At 41.6% G+C, this 23948-nt stretch overlaps 1 protein-coding gene across 1 annotated transcript in view; it reads left to right on the forward strand.

Moving 5' to 3' along the window:
* The window catches only part of LOC124776540 (extensin-2), a 28384-nt gene extending 17874 nt beyond the window's left edge, over positions 1–10510 (forward strand). Inside the window, exons 2-3 of the mRNA XM_047251570.1 lie at positions 3522–3777; positions 8140–10510. Coding sequence (XP_047107526.1) covers positions 3522–3777; positions 8140–8567 — 684 coding nt within the window. The 3' untranslated portion in view covers positions 8568–10510. The remainder of the gene's footprint in view (positions 1–3521; positions 3778–8139) is intronic.
* The last annotated feature ends 13438 nt before the right edge of the window (positions 10511–23948 follow it).

The following is a 23948-nucleotide window of genomic DNA, read 5'->3' on the forward strand; positions in this document are numbered from 1 at the left end:
GAAAACGAATTTTGAAAGTGAAACACTTTTAAGACTCCAATATTAGCAGGAGAAATTACTATAGCTGCATTTGAAAAAGCGAGGTTTAGACCGATATCTCTGTAATGAGGACTTTTTCGCTAATCATGTGGGAGAAAATAGAATTACGATATCTTAAAAGGTTAAGGAAACATCTCAGAGAAACAGCTTAGCTGAATAACCATGTATATTGCTCATATACTATGCATATTGTAGCGTTGACTCCCAGAATATATCTGTTACATGTAAGGGAGGGTTTGAAGGCCCTAATTTTACCAAATAAAATCTACTCTAATAATAAAACTGTAAAACCGTCTTGTCCGTTTTTCAACACTAAAACTACTAGACGGATTTCTATGCGGTTTTCAGTGGTAAGTTAAGTGTAGCTTGGGGCAACACATAGGCTCCATATCATCAAAAATCGACTGGCAGAAAAAAGTTGCCGTAGATTAATGTTTGACTCACACTTTCTTATCTGTCTGTCTGTTTGAACACTCCAGTCTCCAAATGAACTAGAATTTTCAAGCAGTTTTCCCTGGTAACTTGAGTATAGCTTCGGGCACGGTATAGGCTTTGTTTCAACGCGTATCTGGACATCTTGGAACAATGCCTGTTCCCTCTATTTATGGAATATTCCCAGGACTTTATTTTACATTAGGATGGAACTCCGCCTCATTGGCACCGTGATGTAGGAGACTCTTTCAATGACTCGCTTCCTCAGCGCTGGATCGGGCGCAGGGGACATGAGGTCCTGGCTCTATAATTCTGACCACCGAGACCTCCTGATCTCAAACCCTGCGACTATTTTTTAAGGGGTTATGTGAAGGAAGCTGTTTACGTCCTGCCTCTACCAACCACTGTGAACGATCTGCAGAACCGGATCACTGCTGCCGTGACTCAGTAACAGCAGATACGCTTTCGCGTGTGTGGGACGAGTTTGGCTACCGCGTCGATGTTTGCTGTGCAGCCAACGGTGACCACGTTTAACATTTATCACATTTCTAATTATTAAATAGTTATTAAAAACTAATTGATAACAAATTATTAAATTTATAAAATTTTATAAAACATTGTATTGGAACTTCCTCTTTTCATTGATATAAAGCAAGTTCATTTGGATTTGTACTTGAATAAATACGAAGTTTTGAAAACGGGCCTATCATTTAGAATAACCCTGTATTATCCACGTCTATTCGAGAAGCCATCGAAATACATAACATGGTGATAATTTTGACAGAAGAAGAGATGAAATTTAGTGATACATGGCCAGCAGCCCTAAAGAATCGATATACAAACTTTATCTTTTACATACGACAACTCGATAATTTAGTTTAGTCTGTGACGCGCATACCTGTGCCAGTCACCTGTAAACTTGTACTGAGCCCTTTCTTCACAGGATTTAAGTCACTCTCCAACGCCCAACCCGTCAGTGGGCAAGACACAGTAGAACCAGGAGCACCTCTGAAGATATCCAGCGCAGTTTAGGACGAAACGTCAGGAACGATAAAGTTTAATAGATCGCGATCACACAACATGGAAGCAAAGACAGTTGCACTCGCGGTACAAGAAAGATCGGGAGAATGAGGACAGGCAAAAGTTAGTAGAGATTCGTGCTCTTGTAAAAAGAGTGATGCGCGAAGCATTCAACCACTACCACCGTCATACTTTAGCAAAAGATCTTGCTGAAATCCCAAGGAAATTCTGGTCTTACGTAAAATCGGTAGGCGGGTCGAAGGCTTCCATCCAGTCACACACTGATCAGTCTGGCCTGGCAACGGAAGACAGCAAAACGAAAGCTGAAATTTTAAATTTAGCATATGAGAAATCTTTCACGTAGGAGGATCGTACAAACATACCGCCGTTTGAGTCTCGTACAGATTCCCGTATGGAGGACATAATGATAGACATCCCTGGGGTTGTGAAGCAACTGAATGGGTTGAAAATAAATAAATCGCCAGGTCCTGATGGGATTCCAATTCGGTTTTACAGAGAGTACTCTACTGCATTGGCTGCTTACTTAGCTTGCATTTATCGCGAATCTCTTGCCCAACGTAAAGTCCCGAGAACTGGAAAAAAGCGCAGGTGACGCCTGTATATAAGAAGGGTAGGAGGACAGATCCTCAAAATTACAGACCAATATCCTTAACATCGGTTTGTTGCAGGATTCTCGAAGATATTCTCAGTTGGAATATAATGAATTTCCTTGAGACAGAGAAGTTGCTGTCCATGCATCAGCACGGCTTTAGAAAGCATCGCTCCTGCGAAACGCAACTCGCCCTTTTTTCACATGATATCTTGCGAACCATGGATGAAGGGTATCAGACGGATGCCATATTTCTTGACATCCGGAAAGCGTTTGACTCGGTGCCCCACTGCAGACTCCTAACTAAGGTACGAGCATATGGGATTGGTTCCTAAATATGTGAGTGGCTCGAAGACTTCTTAAGTAACGGAACCCAGTACGTTGTCCTCGATGGGGAGTTTTCATCAGAGGTGAGGGTATCATCTGGAGTGCCCCAGGAAAGTGTGGTAGGTCCGCTGTTGTTTTCTATCTACATAAATGATGTTGTGGATAGGGTGGATAGGAATGTGCGGCTGTTTGCTGATGATGCTGTGGTGTACGGGAAGGTGTCGTCGTTGAGTGACTGTAGGAGGATACAAGATGACTTGGACAGAATTTGTGATTGGTGTAAAGAATGGCAGCTAACTCTAAATATAGATAAATGTAAATTAATGCAGATGAATAAGAAAAAGAATCCCGTAATGCTTGAATACTCCATTAGTAGTGTAGCGCTTGACACAGTCACGTCGATTAATTCTTTGGGCGTAACATTGCAGAGCGATATGAAGTGGGACAAGCGCGTAATGGCAGTTGTGGGGAAGGTGGATAGTCGTATTCGGTTCATTGGTAGAATTTTTGGAAGATGTGGATCATCTGTAAAGGAGACCGCTTATAAAACACTAATACGACCTATTCTTGTGTACTGCTCGAGCGTTTGGAATCCCTATCAGGTCGAATTGAGGGAGGACATAGAAGCAATTCAGAGGCGGGCTGCTAGATTTGTTACTGGTAGGTTTGATCATCACGCGAGTGTTACGGATATGCTTCAGGAACTCGTGTGGGAGTCTCTAGAGGAAAGGAGGCGTTCTTTTCGTGAACCGCTACTGAGGAAATTTAGAGAACCAGCATTTGAGGCTGACTGCAGTACAATTTTACTGCCGCCAACTTACATTTCGCGGAAAGACCACAAAGATAAGAGAGATCAGGGCTCGTACAGAGGCAAATAGGCAGTCATTTTTCCCTCGTTCTGTTTGGGAGTGGAACAGGGAGAGAAGATGCTAGTGGTGGTACGAGGTACCCTCCGCCACGCACCGTGTGGTGGATTGCGGAGTATGTATGTAGATGTAGATGTAGATGAAGATCCGCTAGCAGCTACCACGACCGGTGGTGAAAGCCTTCACTGTATGGTGTAATAGGAGTGTGTACGTGTGTGTTGGGACAGGTGGTGTCTCTGGCCGCCGTGGCGGCTGCGCAGTACAAAGGCCCGCAGACGACGCCGGTGCCGATCCTGAAGCAGATCAACCGGCACAACGACGACGGCTCCTACAGCTACGGCTACGAGGCGGCCGACGGCTCCTTCAAGATCGAGACGAAGCACCCGACGGGCGAGGTGTACGGCAAGTACGGCTACGTCGACGACTCGGGACACCTGCGAGAGATCGAGTACGGCGCCTCCAGGAGGGGATTCGAGCCCGCGGGTAAGCGCAGCTGCCGCGCTCACCTTCATCTCCTCGCGACCTCACTCTGCCCTTGAAAGGATTCTTACGAGTCGGCCAGCGAGGCCACCGTACCTCAAAAACCGGAAGAACGGGCAACTCCAAATAGGGACGGCAAAAATTTGGTTCACTTTCCTTTTGATCGTGCTAGAAAGGAAAAAAAACTCTTGCATATACGAGGCGTGTTTTTTTTAAGCAAGGTCCGTTTGAACATAAGTACACAACGAAAGGTTATTACAAAAAAGTAAATTTATTTTCAGAAAGTAGATACATACTTCACTCTATTTTTCGACATAGTTGCCAAGTTTGTTCGAACACGTATCAAACCTGAAACTTCCTGTCAGATTAAAACTGTGTGCCGGACCGAGACTCGAACTTGGGACTTTTGCCTTTCGCGGGCAAGTGTCCTTTCTTCTAGGAGCGTTAGTTCTGCAAGGTTCGCAGGAGAGCTTCTGTGAAGTTTGGATGGTAGGAGACGAGGTACTGGCGGAATTAAAGCTGTGAGGACGGGGCGTGAGTCGTGCTTGGGTAGCTCAGTTGGTAGAGCACTTGCCCGCGAAAGGCAAAGGTCCCGAGTTCGAGTCTCGGTCCGGCACACTGTTTTAATTAATCTCCCAGGAAGTTTCATATCAGCGCACACTCCGCTGTAGAGTGAAAATTTCATTCTACGTATCATACCTCTCTACCAATTTTAAAATACCCTCTTCATAAAAACTTGCCGCCTTCTCCGATAACCAAGAGTTGACTGCCGTTTACACGTCGTCGTCATCATTGTAACGGTTAGATGGTAATCGCTCGGCACTAGATCAGAACTATAGGGTGGGTGGTCTAAAATTTCCCAGCCAAAACTGTCCAATATATCGCGGGTCTGACCAGCAGTGTGAGGTCTTGCATTGTTATGGAGGACAATTCCATTTGCCAGAATGTCTTTTGTTTTGAATCACTCTGTGTAACTTTCTCAGGATTTGGCAGTATGCTTCTTCATTGATAGTTTTCACGTCGTCGTCATCAATGTAACGGTCAGATGGTAATCGCTCGACGCAAGATCAGGACTATAGGGTGGGTGGTCTAAAATATGCCAGCCAAAACTGTCCAATATATTGCGGGTCTGACCTGCAGTGTGAGGTCTTGCATTGTCATGGAGAAGGACAATTCCCTTTGTTAGAATGTCTTTTGTTTTGAATCAATCTGTGTAACTTTCTCAGGATTTGGCAGTATGCTTCTTCATTGATAGTGGTTCCTCGTTGCATGAAGTCGACCAACAAAAAAACCCTGCTTATCACAAAACACCAACGCCATGATTTTGACTGGGTCAGAGTCTGTTTGGCCTTCACCTTTACCGGCGAGTGTGTGTGTCTACATTCCATGCTCTGTTGCTTCAATTCAGGCGTGATATGCTAAACCCATGTTTCGTCTCCAGTTACGATCTGACTCAAGAAGCAGTCACCATCTTCGTGATAACGAGTGAAGTACTTCATCTCACACTCAAACTTTGGTTTTTGTGGTTCTCTATTAAGAGTTTCGGGACGCAACGGGAGCACAGTTTCCTAAAATTTACGTGTTCAGAAACAATGTTGTAAAGCACTGTTCTCGACACGTCAGGAAATTCGTTTGAGAGACCTGTTATTGTGAAGCGCCTGTTCTCGCGATTCCTCGCTCTAACTGAAGCCACCAAATCGTCTGTACTCAAAGAAGGGCGACCGCAGTGGTCCTCATCATGGACGATGTCACGGCCATCTTTGAATTCTCGTACCCACTTACGCACTTTGCTTTCACTCCTATCAGTATCACCGGACTCTTCGCAAATCTGTCGATGAATTTCTGCAGCAGACATGTTCCTTGCTGACAAAAACCGTATTACTGAGCGAACCTCACACGCAGCGGGCGAGTTGATAATCTTAAACATTTTGAAAGCACAGAACAGAACCGTACAGGTTAGCTACAGAGCTGAAACGGAGCCTAGTTGTTCCCGAGGCATGCCGGTACACGACGCACGCGCTCGTTGCGGTATGCGCCCGTACTACTAAAGTGCGCGTCATATATCTTGTCCACATTTCATTCTCAACATTGTGGCAACTAAAATCGATCATCCGGAAAGTATACTCTATGGACTTTACCTCTGCTAACTCTTCAAAATTTCGTGCTATGGTTTACTATATTTAATGCTGCATAATAACTGCGTTGAACATCGAAACAAAATTAAGTCATTTATGGGGGGAAGGTATCAGTCAAGAAGATAGGTAAAAATCTAATTTTTGAGCCAAATAGTTTTTGTGGAATCGAATGATAAAGAGTATCAAAGCAGTCGGAACACAATGTGTCTGCACAGGCGAGCAGTGCAGTGACAAAATCGCCCACAGCGCGGAATGCAGGGAGCACGTCTTTGTAGCAGCGAAAGGGTTAATGCGGCCGTGGTGGCTTTACTTCATGAACTGCGCGCTCCCCCCTAAACGTAAGCTTGCGAACTAAGCCACTATAGTGCTGCTTCTCTTGGCGCGTGGGTCGTGTGCAACTGGCAACGCAGCAATCTCCCGCGTCTAGGCGGGCATGCGTGAGCCGCCAAGATAAAAGAATTGAACTATAGTGTCTACAACAAAAGGGGCCTTACTTAAAACAAACACGCCACATAACACCAAACAACGGATGAAATTTGTAAGGGCAAATTTTTAAACTAAAAACTGTGTAGAATATTATATGACTAAGAAATTTTAGACCAAAAGTTGGTCTTATTTAGTGGTTGTGCGTTAGCCTTCTTGTGCTCCTAAATAGTGCATGGCGCATAGTGCACAGTAGCACTGTATGACAGAGAGGGAGAGCGATAGTTTTCTCTTGTCAACAATCGTACAGCACCCAGTTCAAAAATAGTTCAAATGGCTCTGAGCACTATGGGACTTAACTTCTAAGGTCATCAGTCCCCTAGAACATAGAACTACTTAAACCTAACTAACCTAAGGACATCACACACATCCATGCCCGGGCAGGATTCGAACCTGCGACCGTAGCGGTCGCGCGGTTCCAAACTGTAGCGCCTAGAACCGCTCGGCCATCCCGGCCGGCGCACCCGGTTCGTCTGATAATTCCCATCTACCATTGTAGCTTTTGCTTCTTGCAATTCGTGAAAGTAGTCAGTCCAAAGATCTCCTGCCAGCCTTTGGAAAAGTTGTTGCCTTGGCATAGACCAGTCTCAGAAGTGGCCATTTTTTTTCTTGTCATATTTCTACTCTAGTCTATTGCAGTTTTTGTGGGGTTTTCTGTTCTGTGCATGGAACTACTGCTCTATTTCAGTCGGCGGCAGGATGTTTGGTATCCAAAAAAACGGTACACTGCAGAAGTGAATATTTTCGTTTCTTCCTTCTTGGCTGCCATTTCGCTAGCGGAGCGATACCGGCTAGAAAGTATAGCTTGTCAGTCGCCGGTCACAAACAGTCTGTGATGATGTGATGTGATTCAATGAGTGGTACGTCCACTTGTCTAGCATACAATACAGCACATGCGTACTCTTCCGATGAGAATCACATGGCTAAAACTGTAGCCCCTCCTTGGCAGGGCGCTCTACAATTATTCCACACCGCGTACTACGACTCGAAACTTGTAGAGATGTCCTATCCACTGAAATGTGTCATTTTCTTGTATGTCATAATTTCCATGTAGTAGTCCTCTGAAACCCCAGAGGTCCTTGTGAATAACCCTGTAATGTATGTAAATACATAAAACTGCAACCAGCCACTTTTTTAAATAGTTATTTATTATTCGATGAACCGGTTTTCGAACCTTTTCAGGTTAATCTTCAGATGGTTTTCTGGAAGTTAAATCACTATTTCTAGCGTAATGCTGGGTGATGGCTTGCGACATTTTAGGTGGCCAGCATGCGCTGTACTCAGCAACAGTTGTATAGCACATGCTGCATACTGGCAAAGTTTCGCTATTACAGTGTAAATGCATACAGTTTGTGTCAAAGCGTGTGAAGTGATGTACCAACTGGCCACCAAAATGGAAGCAAACAGATGGACACTAACAGTAAAAAGCCGCCTATACTATCACAAGCCAGCACCTAGCATTATGCTAGAAATAGCGATGTAACTTCCAAAATACCATCTGAAGATGAACCTGAAAAGGTTCGAAAACGGGTTCGTGGAATAATAAATAACTATTAAAAAAGGTGACTGGTTGCAGTTTTATGTATTTATATTCAGTTAACAGTCACGGGCTCTACAATGTCCATAAGGGATAAGCTTTGCCCTGTACTGTGTGTAACCAAGAATTTCCTTCTATCAGTGACGACTTGTATTCTATCCTCTGTTCTTACACTGTACGTTGAGCGCGATGCTGTGTGCGTGGTTGCAGGTACGGGCATCAACGTGCCTCCACCGACGCTGCAGAACACGGCGTCGCCGTCTTACGACAACCCGGACGGCTACGACGACGGACAGTACCGCGAGGACCCCAGCGTCTACTACAAGTCGGAGGGCTACAACAGCCGCCCCAGCAGCAGCTTCCGCTCGCGGCCCGCCTTCTCGGCGCCGCCCCCGCCGCCCCCACCACCCCCACAGTACAGCGCGCCCGCCCCCGCTCCGGCGCCGGCGCACAACTATTACAACCCACCCCCGCAGAACAACTACTACAACCCACCCCCGCAGCAGCACCGCTACTTCAACCAGCCCTCATACCCCCGGCCGCCCATCAGCGTCGACCCCAACATCTTCCGGGGACACCCCGCCAGCAACTTTGACGTCAACACTGGGTCCTACACCATCACCTACTCCGGTCGCTGACCTCTTCCTCTTCTCTGTCCCCTAACGAAGTTTCCACCAATAAAACCTATGCTTTATTTATTGTATCCACAAGTTACACCATATATATTCAGTTCTTCCTCCTCATATTTCTATCGTTATTAAAGCAGGAGGTAGACTGGCCACTGCATCGTGCCAACGGAAATATTTGTTCCTGTCAATGGAGGTCACCACTGGTTTAAGTTACGAGCTCGTTACTGTAATGATAGCATGAAACCACTCCGATAACAGCTGCCAGATTAAACGTCAGAGAAGGTTATTCTGACAACGCTGAATAACTTGGTGACCGACAGACATGTTGATAAATGATGTAAAGAAATTACATATTAAACATACCTTATTCCTGTTTTAGGAACCAAGAACTATCCTATTGTTTGTACTATTTAACAACTTCCCTAATAACATTATACAGCTTTATTTCCTTTCGATAAGTTATGTAAATTTGGCGCAGACGTCATTACTTGGATGGCTGAAGTTTTTATACGTGTTGTTCTTGATGAATCAAGTTAGCAAGACATCTAGCAGTTTTGTTGTTGCTAAGACCGCTTTCGGCAGATCTACGCTGTCATCATTGGATCTTGTAACACTGTTAATTGTACATTCTATTTACAATACTGGGAGTCACATAGTCACGTAGCGTCAAACAAAACGTGGCAGGGAACATCAGCTTGCCACAAACGAAATAACATACAGTTAAAACATACAGCATTCTGTGCTGATGTCCTATCACACTTGAGTGCATGCTGGGACATCAGCACAACAGCTATATGTTTCAGTTGTGCGTTGTTGTATTGATGACTAGCTGATGTTCTCTGCCATGCTGTACTTGACGCAACATCACTACGTGACATTCAGTATTGTAACAAGCATGTACAACTAATAACGTTACAACATCCGATGATGACAACTTAGATCTCTCGAAATTGGTCAAAAATAATTGCTAGCGATCTTGGCTACCTTGATTCTTCAAGAATAATATAACTTCCAGATCGCCCCAAACTGACGCAGAGTCAAACATATATAACTTATATATGCAATATAAACGAGAACTTTAACTGAAATATTTAAAGGATAGCTGAAACATATGTTTTTATCTTCCTCCTTCAACTATACCAACACTAAAAATGATACCAATGTCTCTTGGAAGCATATATACGACATGCACATTGTCTACGTATATTTTACCATACAATTTATAGAGAGCCTTTTGAACAGATTCTTCGGGCCGCACATGCAACGCTTAGTTCTTTTATTGTTTCAGAAAGACCTAAATTGTAGTAAAAGTTATTTCACCTATAAATTTGATAAAATATTTATCAGAGTTACGCCGCTGAACAGGACCGTACATTTTCTATTCATTATTTTTCTAGTCTTTGCAGTATTTTAGAAGTGAATTTTCAAACAGTTTTTCTATAAATAAAGCATTACCAAAACGTAAAATAGATCACTTTATTTCCTTTCTACGTTCCTTAATACGGCACGGTAAGGAAGCAACCTGTATTCCTTTCATAGCAAGCGACTTTACATAAACTTCTCACACGTCAATGTTATGAACGCGTAATAAATTTTAAATCTACTTTTCCTTGAATTAATGTATATGGTGCTAAACTACGCTTAATTATTACGCTCATAATGAGAACTAAGAATGGGATATCACTCATACTGTATAATTTTTCATATCTCAGTGTCACTCTGTTTTGTACACACACTGTAATTTCCCCGAACTCTCAGAGGCCCAATGTCATTCACAGATACTTAGAGGGGAATACGTGTGACACATTACGCCATTTAATTTCAGTGTAATCTCTATCTGAGAGAAGTCAATATTTGTACAAATACTGTACTGTAAGATTTTTGTATGTAAGTATTTAAACGACTTAAGAAGTCTTCTGTGTTCTTGCACGTTGAATAAAGACTTACGCACACATGCACCTTTTATTTACCAATGCGCAAAGTTACATACTCATACAAAGAACGTAAAGAAATATCACAGGTTTACTGACATAACCTTCCCTGTAATTTTCATGGTTTCGGTATCTGATTCTCTTTTGAGCATGAAACTGTGAGTAAATGTCAGTAAATATTCGTTAAATTCCTGACGTTCTAGGCCGATGTGTCACCACCAGACAACAGACAAGAGATCCGTCAGGATAAAAGACCAACGCTCTTCTCTAGAAGGATATGACCACGCCTTATGACCAACGGTGAAGTATAATCTGCTGGCTTACTTGTGTCTTCGACATGTAACAGATATAAAATATGTTGCCTTTCTGCAGTAGCGGCGACGATTTCAGGACGAACCATCACTCGTAAATGTAAGCTGGATATGGCAGGCTTCAAAATATTGTGCTGGACAACGGAGTCGGCTGGGGAGGCAGGAACATTTTTTTTTTTATTTTGCTTATGTTCTATCCACATTATCATTCCTGATACTCTTGTGAGAAAGAGGTTTGTTCCCAGTGACGTAATAATAAGGTAATATCGTAAGGTAAAGTTTTAATGTCTTCATTAAAGCCATCTATTTAAGATGATTATCGGGTAGTAAATTGACTGGATCAGGTTGTTTTAAATTTCTAGATTTCTTCTCGAGCAGTAAATCTCACAGGTATGTGAACATACTTTTTAGGCCAAGTCACGGTACAACCCATTTCTCCTGCGTTTAAAAAGACGTGTTTTCCTCTAGTGTTCCAAGATTCGTACTACTCCACACATTATTTTTAGATAGGGTGATCCGCGGAAAAGTTTTCAGAGAAAGAGAGAAGGGAGGACGTCTCATGATCGTTAAGGCCATTAACCAAGAAATTCTCGTCCACCTGGACAACGGATGGAGGGGAGAGATGTAGAAAAACACTATGGCGCTCTATAATCACGCCAACATATTTTTGAAATGATTAGGAAAAAGGCAAGAAGGCTTAAGTCTAAATCAGGAAAGTCTAACTTCGTCATCCTTATACAATTACAGCGCCAAAACGAGTGTTTTCGTTGAGTGACGTTGAAGAGACGTAAGGTAAGAAATACATAACGTTTTGATCCAATAGCGTCGTGATGATAAATAGTACAATTCTCAAGGCTGTCAATTCAACTAAGTACCTGGGTGTTAAAATTACAAACAACTTCAGTTGGAAAGACCACATAGATAATATTGCGGGGAAGGCGAGCCAAAGGTTGCGTTTCATTGGCAGGACACTTAGAAGATGCAACAAGTCCACTAAAGAGAAAGCTTTCACTACACTGTTAGAATATTGCTGCACGGTGTGGGATCCTTACCAGGTGGGATTGACGGAGGACATCGAAAGGTTGCAAAAAAGGGCAGCTCGTTTTGTATTATCACGTAATAGGGAAGAGAGTGTGGCAGATATGATACGCGAGTTGGTATGGTAGTCATTCAAGCAAAGACGTTTTTCGTCGCGGCGAGATCTATTTACGAAATTTCAGTCACCAACTTTCTCTTCCGAATGTGAAAATATTTTGTTGAGCCCAACTTACATAGGCAGGAATGATCATCAAAATAAAATAAGAGAAATCAGAGCTCGAACAGAAAGGTTTAGGTGTTCGTTTTTCCCGCGCGCTGTTCGGGAGTGGAATGGTAGGAGATAGTATGATTGTGGTTCGATGAACCTTCTGACAAGCACTTGAATGTGGATTGCAGAGTAATCATGTAGATGTAGATGTAGATGTAGATGATCGCTGATTGCTAAAGCTAGTGATTTGTCTTTATCAATAAAGGCCTATTTATGTGGCAGCCAACACTTTTCATTTACGTGTAGAAGTGCATCTAGAACTTTGAATTAAAAATCTCAACTGAATTGTCCATACTACTCGCAAGTATGCATGTAATATTCTTTAGCAAAAAATTAAATTATATCTGCTTTATGTAACATGAAGTTTTGTGAATTTCTGTCGCACCTGAAGACAATAATGTGCTTAAACCGGTAATGTTAATGTTTGTAGTAATTAGCGATCTTGACATAAGAAGTAGTTATATGAACATTTGTAAGAGCCTAGCTTTTAACTGACAACAGTAGTTCCTTGCCATATGTATTTACGTCGTTTGTAGATTAATAATTATAGCCATTACAAGTCGATTGTTTATAGGTTGATTAATACCTACAAGTACATGTGGCAAGAGCAAATCATTGATGGTTATTTTCCCAAGGGCAGCACGTCAGGTGTTGAAGTGTCGACACGTGACGGCGAAACGGTTAGTCCATACTGGCAGGCGCAGTCCTCTTACTGGTACAATACAACTACGCACAAAACATCAGGCCGTAAAGGTTTTGACGTATTTCTGGAAACACTGTTCGTCACAAAGATAAAACAACCAACACACTGATGAGTGTACGTATTAAGGTACCACATATAAAAATATAAGCACTTTTACCTGTTACACCTGCGTATGGCGGCGTGCGAGTACGAAAATTTTGGTTCCCCTATTATAAATACAATGATGGACATCCAGTGATACGAGAGATACAATCATTCGAAACAAAAAAGGGTACTAAACGTAGACACTACAATACACACCTTAACAGCTACGAGCTCTTGTTCAGGAGAAGAGACGGTTTTCACAGAAGCGAAGAGGAATAACTGATCACAGTCCTTAAGGTATGCACTTTACAACCCGTTTTTACCGGAAAGTTTCGTCCTCTTTTGATCCATACTAGCAACCGTTAGAATATGGAAAGGAAAAAGATTGCAGTAGAAGGGATTTGTTCCACAGTATTGAAGATGGTGTACAACTCACAGCTCTTAAGATATGCATTTTAGAGCCCATGTTTACTACCCTTTTTTGCTTCGAACGATCGCTCCTGTAATATCGCCGAATATCCCTTCTGGGACAGCCTGTTTTTGTAATGGGGAACCAAAATTTGCACCGCCGGTCGCCACTGGCCAAACCCTTGTACACCGACAGTCAAAACTACCTCAGTAAAGTTTCAGGCCGTACATGCTTTTTGGTGGGAAACGGAGGTCCAATAAAGCCAACGAGGGAGCGCTACAATCGAGCGTACTTCAAACATCGTCATTCAGTACTGCATAGCCGTTTTTTTTTAATTTTTTATTTTCCGATTATGGTATGTCCAGTAATACTGTGGTGTACACTGTTTCTTAGACGACACATTTCCTACAGCTAAAGTTTTTTTTAAAATGTTGAAAATACGAATTATTGCTCAGGCGTGTTTGAAATGGTCATGAAGAGTAATAAACGCTTAAAAAGAAATAAAAAGAAATTAGCTGTCACAGGACTGAAATAACTAAAAAAAATTAACAGTGTTGAGATGTTAAACGTAGAGTAAGAGTGGCCAGTTGTAATATTTTAAATACACTATCAGTCACAGCACGTTAATGAACTGGAAAGCATGTAAGGGTACACTGCGTGGAAGAGAACAGCGTGTACATTTAAAATCAAAATAAGTCTTAAAAGTGGAATATAAAACCAATTAGGATGTAATTTCTGAATTATTATTAAATAATTATATGTATTTTTTTAAATGCACCTTGTAATTGTGGTAATCTGTAAAGAAGTCCGATAATCGATCATGCAGTCTAAAAATAGAAAATGAAGAAATTGAATCTAGAACCGAAATTTGATTCTAGAAAATTCCAGTATTCTAAAGGAGAATTCTACTCAGTACAAAAACTGCACAGCGGTGACCAAATATTGACTGAAGAGACTTGTTGCAAGTGTTGCAAATTGCCTTTCTTTAACCTACATTTTCTACCAAAAATATGCACCGTGCCAAATAAATTTTCGTAGAGTCATTTTTGTACTGTTAGCATATAAGGAATGCAGTGTGGAATCCGAATGAGCGAAGTTTGGTTCACCCTGTATGTGTATGGCATGATCCTGCTATTACGGGTTGAAGTAGAATAAGCTTTGCGTTAAAGAATTTAAGTGGGTAATGTTTTTACTATACTGACAACCGCGAGGAAACGCTCCATTTCCTTGTACTCTTGCACCACATCCCTGAGCCAACACGTCCTTGACATTTACACGGAACAATGAGCTGCGCATGTGGGAAGGTGTGGCATTCCTTTAGCAAAGCCACGAGAATTTATGAGGAGGAAAGTACTTTTACCTTGCCGAGCAATATTTTTCAGAAGTAATGTATTTTTTACTAATATTTTTTATCTTGATGACTGTTTGGGAGATTCTGTTTATTCAAGTGTATACGGAGTGTCTAGCAAGCTTTTGTTACGCTGCATAGGCAGCAGAAGTAGTTTCGCTCGGTGAGAGGAGAAGACAAAAACCAAAGCAACACCGGAAAATTTACAAATTTTGCATGATCTGCCATTTGAACGAGACAACACAGTGGCGGACTGGTATTCGGAAGGAGCTGCGTTAAAAACTCTTCCAGTCCACCCGATCAATGTTTTCTGTAGTGTATGTCATTCATTCTTGGCGAACACCAGGACGTCTTATACATAAATTCATGGCCATTCCATTTCCCCAATCCTCCTTAACTGATCTAATGCATCGTCTTTTAGGCTCCCCAGCTAAAGATGCGCTGTACTTCAACTTCCGTTCTTTCTCCCTTTTTTGGACAACCAGTATTACCATTAGTTCGCCCATCGTACTGGTTAGTGTCACGAAGCAACAGAATTTCGGGTGGGGGATATTGGGGATCCCTGTCAAGCAGCAGGTATAAAACCGAATTAGAAGTTATTAACGTACGTCACTATGAGGACTGTCCTCTATTACAATTCAAGATTATTGTTCGTCGTGGATATTTAATCGAGTAAATCGAGCGACATCATTTTTTCGCAATTAATTCGTAGTTGATCACACGCCATTGCAAAGCTTCCATTCATTTCCACTCGAGTGACCTGCTTCCTTGCAGCGATCATTATACACTGCAGAAAATTACTACGGGATTTGTCACTGACCTGGGAATTTGCGGCCAACACGTAACACATATTACATGCTCTTCATGCCATACATATTTTCCGTGGGAAATGGAGGTCAAAGAAAGGCATCTACGGACCATTGCAATCCAGCATGTACGTCAGTCATCGTCATTCAGTACCGCGTAGCTGTGCTGTGTAAGTAGAGCGTACGTAGAGTTTTCCGTTAGGACACCCAAGGTAGACAGCTGGATTCAAGATCTAGGTCTACTTTTTTATTTACTAATTATGGTATGTCCAATAATACTGTAATACACAGCGTTTCTTAGAAGACTCATTTCCTACAACTGAAGCTTTTTTGTTTTTAATGTTGAACATAAGAATTACTTCTCAGGCATGTTAGAAACACTCATAAAGAGTAATGTTGTTGTGGTCTTCAGTCCTGAGACTGGTTTGATACAGCTCTCCATGCTGCTCCATCCTGTGCAACTTTCTTCATCTCCCAGTACGTACTGCAACCTACCTCCTTCTGAATCTGTTCAGTGTATTCATCTCTTGGTCTCCCTCTACGATTTTTACCCTCCACGCTGCCCTCCAATACTAAATTGGTGATCCCTTGATGCCTCATAACATGTCCTACCAACTGATTCCTTCTTCTAGTCAAGTTGTGCCACAAACTCCTCTTCTCCCCAATTCTATTCAATACCTCCTCATTAGTTATGTGATTTACCCATCTAATCTTCAGCATTCTTCTGTAGCACCACATTTCGAAAGCTTCTATTCTCTTCTTGTCTAAACTATTTATCGTCCACGTTTCACGTCCATACATGGCTACACTCCATACAAATACTTTCAAAAACGACTTCCTTACACTTAAATCTATACTCGATGTTAACAAATTTCTCTTCTTCAGAAACACATTCCTTGCCATTGGCAGTCTACATTTTATATCCTCTCTACTTCGACCATCATCAGTTATTATGTTCCCCAAATAGCAAAATTCATTTTCTACTTTAAGCGTCTCATTTCCTAATCTAATTCCCGCAGCACTACCCGATTTAATTCGACTACATTCCATTATCCTCGTTTGGCTTTGTTGATGTTCATCTTATATCCTCCTTTCAAGACACTGTACATTCCGTTCAGCTGCTCTTCCAGGTCCTTTGCTGTCTCTGACAGAATTACAATGTCATCGGCGGACTTCAAAGTTTTTATTTCTTCTCCATGGATTTTAATTCCTACACCGAACTTTTCTTTTGTTTCCTTTACTGCTTGCTCAATATACAGATTGAATAACATCGGGGATAGGCTACAACCCTGTCTCACTCCCTTCCCAACCACTGCTTCCCTTTCATGCCCCTCGACTCTTATAACTGTCATCTGGTTTCTGGTAATAATCAGTTAAAAAGAAATTAGTTTATCGTGACGCTACAGTCGTAATTTCAAGATTTCGAAGTATAGACGCCGGCCACTGTGGCCGTGCGGTTCTAGGCGCTTCAGTCTGGAACCGAGCTACCGCTACGGTCGCAGGTTCGAATCCTGCCTAGGGCATGGATGTGTGTGATGTCCTTAGGTTAGTTAGGTTGAAGTAGTTCTAAGTTCTAGGGGACTGATGACCACAGATGTTAAGTCCCATAGAGCTCCGAGCCATTTGAACCATTTTTTGAAGGAATATAAAAAGTGAATGTTCTCTGTTTAATATAGACATCAATATAATGTCAAAAGACATTTCATGTGTTCTGGAATTCGGGAAACCCATTGATGGTGAGGAGTTAGCATAATTCACATCACTAAGCTCGGATGCGGATGATGTAAGACGAGTTACCGACTTCAGGTGCATCAAATGTTTTCCGTTTTCCACTTTGTAGTTTGAGGAGGATAAGCAAAGTGATTGATTCAAATCCCATATTTATTTTCAGCAACGTTCTTTGTTCCCTAAAAAATTATCTGCAGATTGATGAGTTGCTGGAGACATAAACTTGACGCCACCAACAGTCAGATTACGATCACAGGTGAGAAATCGTCCTTTGGCAGCATTTACGACAGGAAGTTTTTGAAAGAAGGACAGGCGTAGATCAACTCAAGAGCACCGCCTAAAGGGCACGTGAGGAGCGGCGTTCCGGTTGTTTCGCAACCGCCGCTCCTGTTGCTCCAAATGCAGCGTCGCGGCTTCGGCTGCCAACTAGACGGCCGTAATTATAGCAGAAGCCGCCGGCCGGCCTCCAGCGCGCAAGGTGACTCCCTGGAATTCCAGTAGTCCGCAGTGGGCACGCCGCTGATGTCACCATCTCCAAACTGGCAGCACGTTTCCACTGAACCAGTTATCGCGGCCGAAAGGCCCCAAACCTTTGCTCGTTCAACTGACGATGGGAATATTCAGTCGCTACATTCTCCACTGAAACCCATTCGCTTCACATGAGAGGAGCCATGTGATACCTCTCACAGTAATCTGTATCAAGAACAAACACTTTCCGTCACACTGGCGCATGGTGAGAGCAAAGTACGGAAACCATTAGCCACAAAGTTTTATTTTCATTTTCTTATCACCATATTGACCAACCAGGATCATCTAACAACCACAGTTCCTCTTTTTTGTTTTCTTGATTAATATTTTTCCAGTACTCCTTCATCCTCTGCCTGTCATTTCCTTTCTTCTGCCAACGTTGTTCCAGATTTTTTATTTCGTCTGCCTTGAATCTTTCCAAAATTCAGTATTTTATTCTTATAAAGTTTTCTTTCTGTTATTTCCAATTCTTTGAATTTTTGTTTACATTTATTTTCTATTTTTAGTCTATGTTAATGTCAGTTCCTTTTTCCAGAAATAGAGGACTATCTGTTTCGCAAGCGTGTTCTCTTTTATTCTGTAGAGGTGTCCACAGAAAATTAATTTTTCTTTTGCTATTATTCATAATACTTTCTCTACATTTTTGTAAATCTCCTCGTTGCCTCTCACTTTCCAACCATCTGTGGTATGTATGCACTCATCATTTTTCTAATAAGCCGTATTTCAAATACCTCTATTCTGTCCAGTTTATAGTACATTTTTAAGTGTTCACATGCGTATAAACATTCTGGTGTTACAACTGTGTTTTAGTGTTTTAGTTTTGTTTCACTACGTACACATATTATAATATTGATACATTTTGTCAAATCATAATTATGCCCTTTCCTTTTTATTAACTCGTATACCTACTGCAAATTTTTCTAGTCTATTCTGCTGCATAACTTTTCTGAGATATCTGAATTTACAAACTCGCTCTATTTAATTTATTTTACTTCCTTTGTAGTATCGGGCATTTTTTTACATTTGTTATGAATTAGCTTTTTCAACCGAACTTTTGAGATCAGGTCTGTCCTCTACCTTCCCTAGAAGATTTATTTCACTAACTGCTTCTTTCAGACCTTCTGAAAGCATTGGAAAATCTTCTACAAAAGCCAGGCGGTTTACTTTAATTCCTTTTGTTTTCGTTCCCGAATTATTGGTCCAGTTTTCAGGGTTCCGCGAGTCAGACGGTAAAAATGGAACCCTTACTAGAACACTTTGCTGTCTGTCTGCCTGTCTTTCTGTCCGTCCGACTATTAAAAGCCTTTTTTCCCCAGAACCAGTAGACGTATCAAGCTGAAATTTGTGTCACATACTGTGGTCTCTGGTGCATTGGTGGTGAGACACATTGAAGCTTCTTCGTCCATACAGTCAAAAGTTAAGGCCATTTATGACACGTATTTTAACACTCGAAAACTCAAATGCTATGGAGTACTTCCCGTTGGAGTAGAGTAATGAAATTTGGCAAGAAGCAAGATTTCACAACACAGCCAAGGAAAAAAATCCGAAAACTGTAAATTTACAATTATACCACGGGAAAAAGTTTGTAATTTTTTTTCTGACAGTCTGTACGTCTGGTAATACCCCTACTTCCTAGGAACGGTTAGATGTATCTCGTTGAAATTTATGTCTCATACTAAGAACTATGGCGGTATAAAAATTGAAGCTTCTATGTCAATGTAATCAAAAGATACGGTCATATGTGTCACGTATTTTGATTTACGCAAAGTCACTCATCAAAACCTATATGGTATTTCCCGTTGGCGTAGAATCAAGAAATTTGACCAAGAGAAAGGAAAAAATCCAAAAACTATAAATTTGCAAAAATTGTTTTGTCATCTATAGCCCAGCGTCAAACATGAAATTAAAACAATCAGTAGTAGAGAATTTTCAGGCAAATGCTGTTAACAGCAAATAACTTAAAATTAAGAAATACTAAGTTAAGATTAATATATGGGTAATAAGTGAAGGCACTACCACAAAAATAATTGCAGAGTTACAATTACGAGAACGGCAAGTTAAGGCACAGATATAAAGATAGTTCCAAAGCTGATAAAATCGGAAGACAGTATTTAGAGTATAAGGGATATTACACTAGAGTAGTATTAAACCAAGGCGAGAGGTGTTAAATTTTCACTTTGGCTAACGTAGTTTCACTGAATGCTATTCAGTTCTGTCACGTTTGTAACTACCTTCTTTCCAGCTGCGTCCTTGATAATTATTCTGCCATCCTGAATTGACTCATTCTGAGGACCGAAATGCGATACGGCATTGTTCAAAACCTTTGGATGTCGCTACGTAAGAGCTTACCTTATTGTAAGCCCTGTTCTTGCTAATTTTTCCTTGTGGCTGAAGATCTCCGCCCTTTTTCGGTATGAGACAAACTTCCAAATTATTGGATGAGGTTTCGTAGCACCTGATAGTCTTTGTCCTACCCGATGGCTCCAGTCAATGCCCGCCTTACTGAGTTCAGTGCCTAATTCCTCACGTACAACCTGTATAAGCAGGCCGTCTGTATTTACCGATGCTTCTTCTGCTACGCCAAAAATTCGCAAATTACATTTGTGTGTTCCACATTTCCTTCTAAACCACTGGATTGATTTCAATAAACTTGGTATGCATACCAATCACTGCGCGGTGAGAATCGCTTAGGAGTAAGACAACCAAACGAGAGGGGGATAAAAGTCTTTTAGCCCTTGACATGAAGATACCCAGATTTTATTCTCCAGTATTTGAGAATGAACGCGCTCAGTGACTTGCTGCAAACTTGACACATAATTTCAAACATTTAAGGAACTTTTTCTGATTCACAACCCCCAAAAAATAATGAATGGAAAAAAAATCGTAGCTGACCACATGTCCACTGTTCATGCAGTAAAACTGCAACAACAGATATGACGTTTCAATTTGTTACGTCATTACTACTAGCTTTATTTGCTACAAATGTTGCAGACAATATACGTGTTTACACTGAAAGTATCTGGAGAGATGGCGTCATAAAAATTGAGATGCGTGAAAAACTCCGGCACTGTGCATGACGTTTAATTATGTTACCTATTTGCTACTGATACATTTCGCAGTCAGTATTCACATATGCCGCTGAATGTATCTACAAAATTATATCATTGTACAACACACAGTTCAAGAGACATGGAGTCATAAACACTGACGTGTGTGAAAAACTGCTGCATCATTCGTGGCGTTTGTATTTATTACTTCTTTGCTACTAACTCCATGAGCAACAAATTTCGCAGGCGGCATCCACTTGTAACGTTGAATGTTACTACAAAATTATGTCATTGTACGACACTGTTCGCGAGATCTGATATCATAAACATTCAGCTGCCGTGAGAACGGAACAACAGGGCGACATTCACAAGAGATAGAGGTGAATTTCGACGCAGATGGACAGAGAGAGTGGGGTGGAGATGGACAGACAGGTAGGGGTAAGGAGGAGATGAAAGGAAAGAGGAGATGGAAACCTACAGTAGGGAGGTAGAGATGGACAGAGTGAGAGAGGGGAAGGGGATGGAGAGAGGGAGAGGAGGAAGTGGACAGGGGAAGTTAAGAGGAGGAGACGGAGCGAGAGAGGATAGAGACTGAGATGGAAACGTAAAGGAAAGAGGAGGAGATGGCCAGAGAGAGGGGAAGAGGAGATTGACACAGAGAGGGCGAGGAAGGAGGAGGCGGATTAATAGAAGACTGGAATAAATTCATATCCGGGCAATGCTGGGTAATCAGCTAGTAGTACAATACGTAAGATTGGTCAGTCGCAATATCTAAAATACACTATGTCGTAATACCTGAAATACACCATCGTGGATAGCGTATCGATTGACAGGAAAACATTGAAGGATGTAATGTGCGAAAGATAACAGCGTAAACGTTGAAAGACAAAATACGTCTTCAACAATGGAATGATAGAAACAATTGGAATCTCATTTTTGTGTTAGTATTAAATAGTCGGATGTATTTTACATAGAACTGCTGCAATTGTCGTATGGTGATTAAGAAGCCAGAAAACATAGAAAACTATACTAGAAAATAAAGAAGTAGATTTGGAGTCGAACTCACAAAGTCGAACATCCTAGCAAATATCTCCACACAATCCGCTAACTGTACAGCCAACTTAGACAGTGCAGACTGGAAAGTACAGTGTTGCCAAATTGCCATTTTTGATGATCGTTTTCTACCGAAAATATAAATTCTGGTAGACACTTGCATGTAATGTTAGTATGCAAATTTCATAGTGGTACTCGAATGAGTAAATTTAGGGTTCACCCTATATGACTGAAGATCGCATCAACAAAACAGAAGAATGAAAAGTAAAGCAGACGACTGACTGCAGCTAGCAAAAATAGAAATATTAACCTCTGTACCTACCTGCAGACAAAGAGCAAAACTATAGAATTGCGTCGTGGAGATTTAGTATGTAAACCACAACTCCACTGACAAACGCTCAAAAGTTGTTCAGGGTATTGTTTTGAGTATTTTGAGATAATGGACCCACGATCTCGGGCGGTCCCTGACAGCTTGTCAACCAGTTATTGCATTGCGTCCGGTTTCTTGCTCGAAGTGGCGTTATGTGTACTTGCACTGAGAATAGTGCACAAAAGTGCAAGTGTTGACCGTATTTCTACAGGTAGGATTGCTGATGAAGAATTGGCCAATATTCTCTTCACTCTATGGGTTCACTACATGCAGTGGACGAATGGCAAAACGACTCTACATTGAGCTGTTTCCACACCGATGGCAACCAAATCACAGTACTTTCCGCATTGCCTGAGGATTGTTGCATTACTTTATGTTGTATGTAGTATGTTTTGATTATTGCGTATTACAAGCATCTTCACCGCTGTGTAGATATTTTCATAGACACAAGGGTGGTTGCGGTAACAAACCGAATAGATCATAATTACAGTATTACTCAGAAACGAGCTGCTGGAGACCGTACGTCCCTGGTATCGAAATACTCAGACGGTATCCAAGAAAAACCTCTGAAACTTTGTCGGTGGCTTTCCTGTTCACACGGTGATTCAAAAGTCATGTCCGTAGGACGAAGTTTACATTCATGTTTCAACAGCCTTGGCCCATAGGACAAAGTCGTATCCAGGAGTACGACAGGAACAATCATTCGAAGCAAATGTGTCTAGTGAACATGAGATCTAAAATATATGCATTAAGAGCTTTGAGCAGTTCTTCGTCTTCTATACTGTGAAACGAATCGCTTCTGTTGCAAGCTCTTGAATTTCCACATTTTGCGAAGAGGTAGTATGGACCAAAACAAGAAAAAATTGTATATTAAACACGGGCTCCAAAATTCCTGTCAAAAGAGCAAAATGTAGACTTTCACCTAAGGGACATGACTTTTTAATCACCCTCTAATACACAAACAGACTCAAACACACACAAGCCGGCCGGAGTGGCCGTGCGGTTCTAGGCGCTACAGTCTGGAGCCGAGCGACCACTACGGTCGCAGGTTCGAATCCTGCCTCGGGCATGGATATGTGTGATATCCTTAGGTTAGTTAGGTTTAATTAGTTCTAAGTTCTAGGCGACTGATGACCTCAGAAGTTAAGTCACATAGTGCTCAGAGCCATTTGAACCATTGAACACACACACACACACACACACACACACACACACATACACTCACACACATACAAGCACGTGAGCAAAAACAAATTCAAACACACATATTTCTGAAAAAAATTCATCAGTGATGTTGTTAAACATATATTCAGAGCCTGTCTCAGTTTCTGAATCGATTACGTTCGCTTGTATGAGAAACATTTGCAACTATAATAAACGCCATTGGGCAAATGTTTGACGCTGTACTGCAGCAGTTACTTCTTGGAAAATTAGTAGCCTACCTGAACGCAGGAGTAATTGTTCAAACCTGTCTCGAAAGCGGGGATCATGTCATGCACGTAGCGAACGTATTTCGAAGGCTCTTTACTTTGCCGGAACGTAATGGCTCACCACGGGCTCTATTTCGGAACGCATCGGGCTAATTACAGCTTGTGAAAATTGACCTCCTTGCATGTACAGCATTTCTTTTTATTCTAATTTCTTGTAACAGGATTATTTTGCTGAGTTTCAAAATAAGGTGACCTTGGTGTTTCAGGATGTTACAGTTTACAGTAACCTTGTGTAAAGCAGGCGTACAAATGCACTTGTATCTGTTAATCATAAAT

This window comes from Schistocerca piceifrons, chromosome 2 (assembly GCF_021461385.2).
Source record: "Schistocerca piceifrons isolate TAMUIC-IGC-003096 chromosome 2, iqSchPice1.1, whole genome shotgun sequence".
NCBI classification, from domain to species: domain Eukaryota; kingdom Metazoa; phylum Arthropoda; class Insecta; order Orthoptera; family Acrididae; genus Schistocerca; species Schistocerca piceifrons.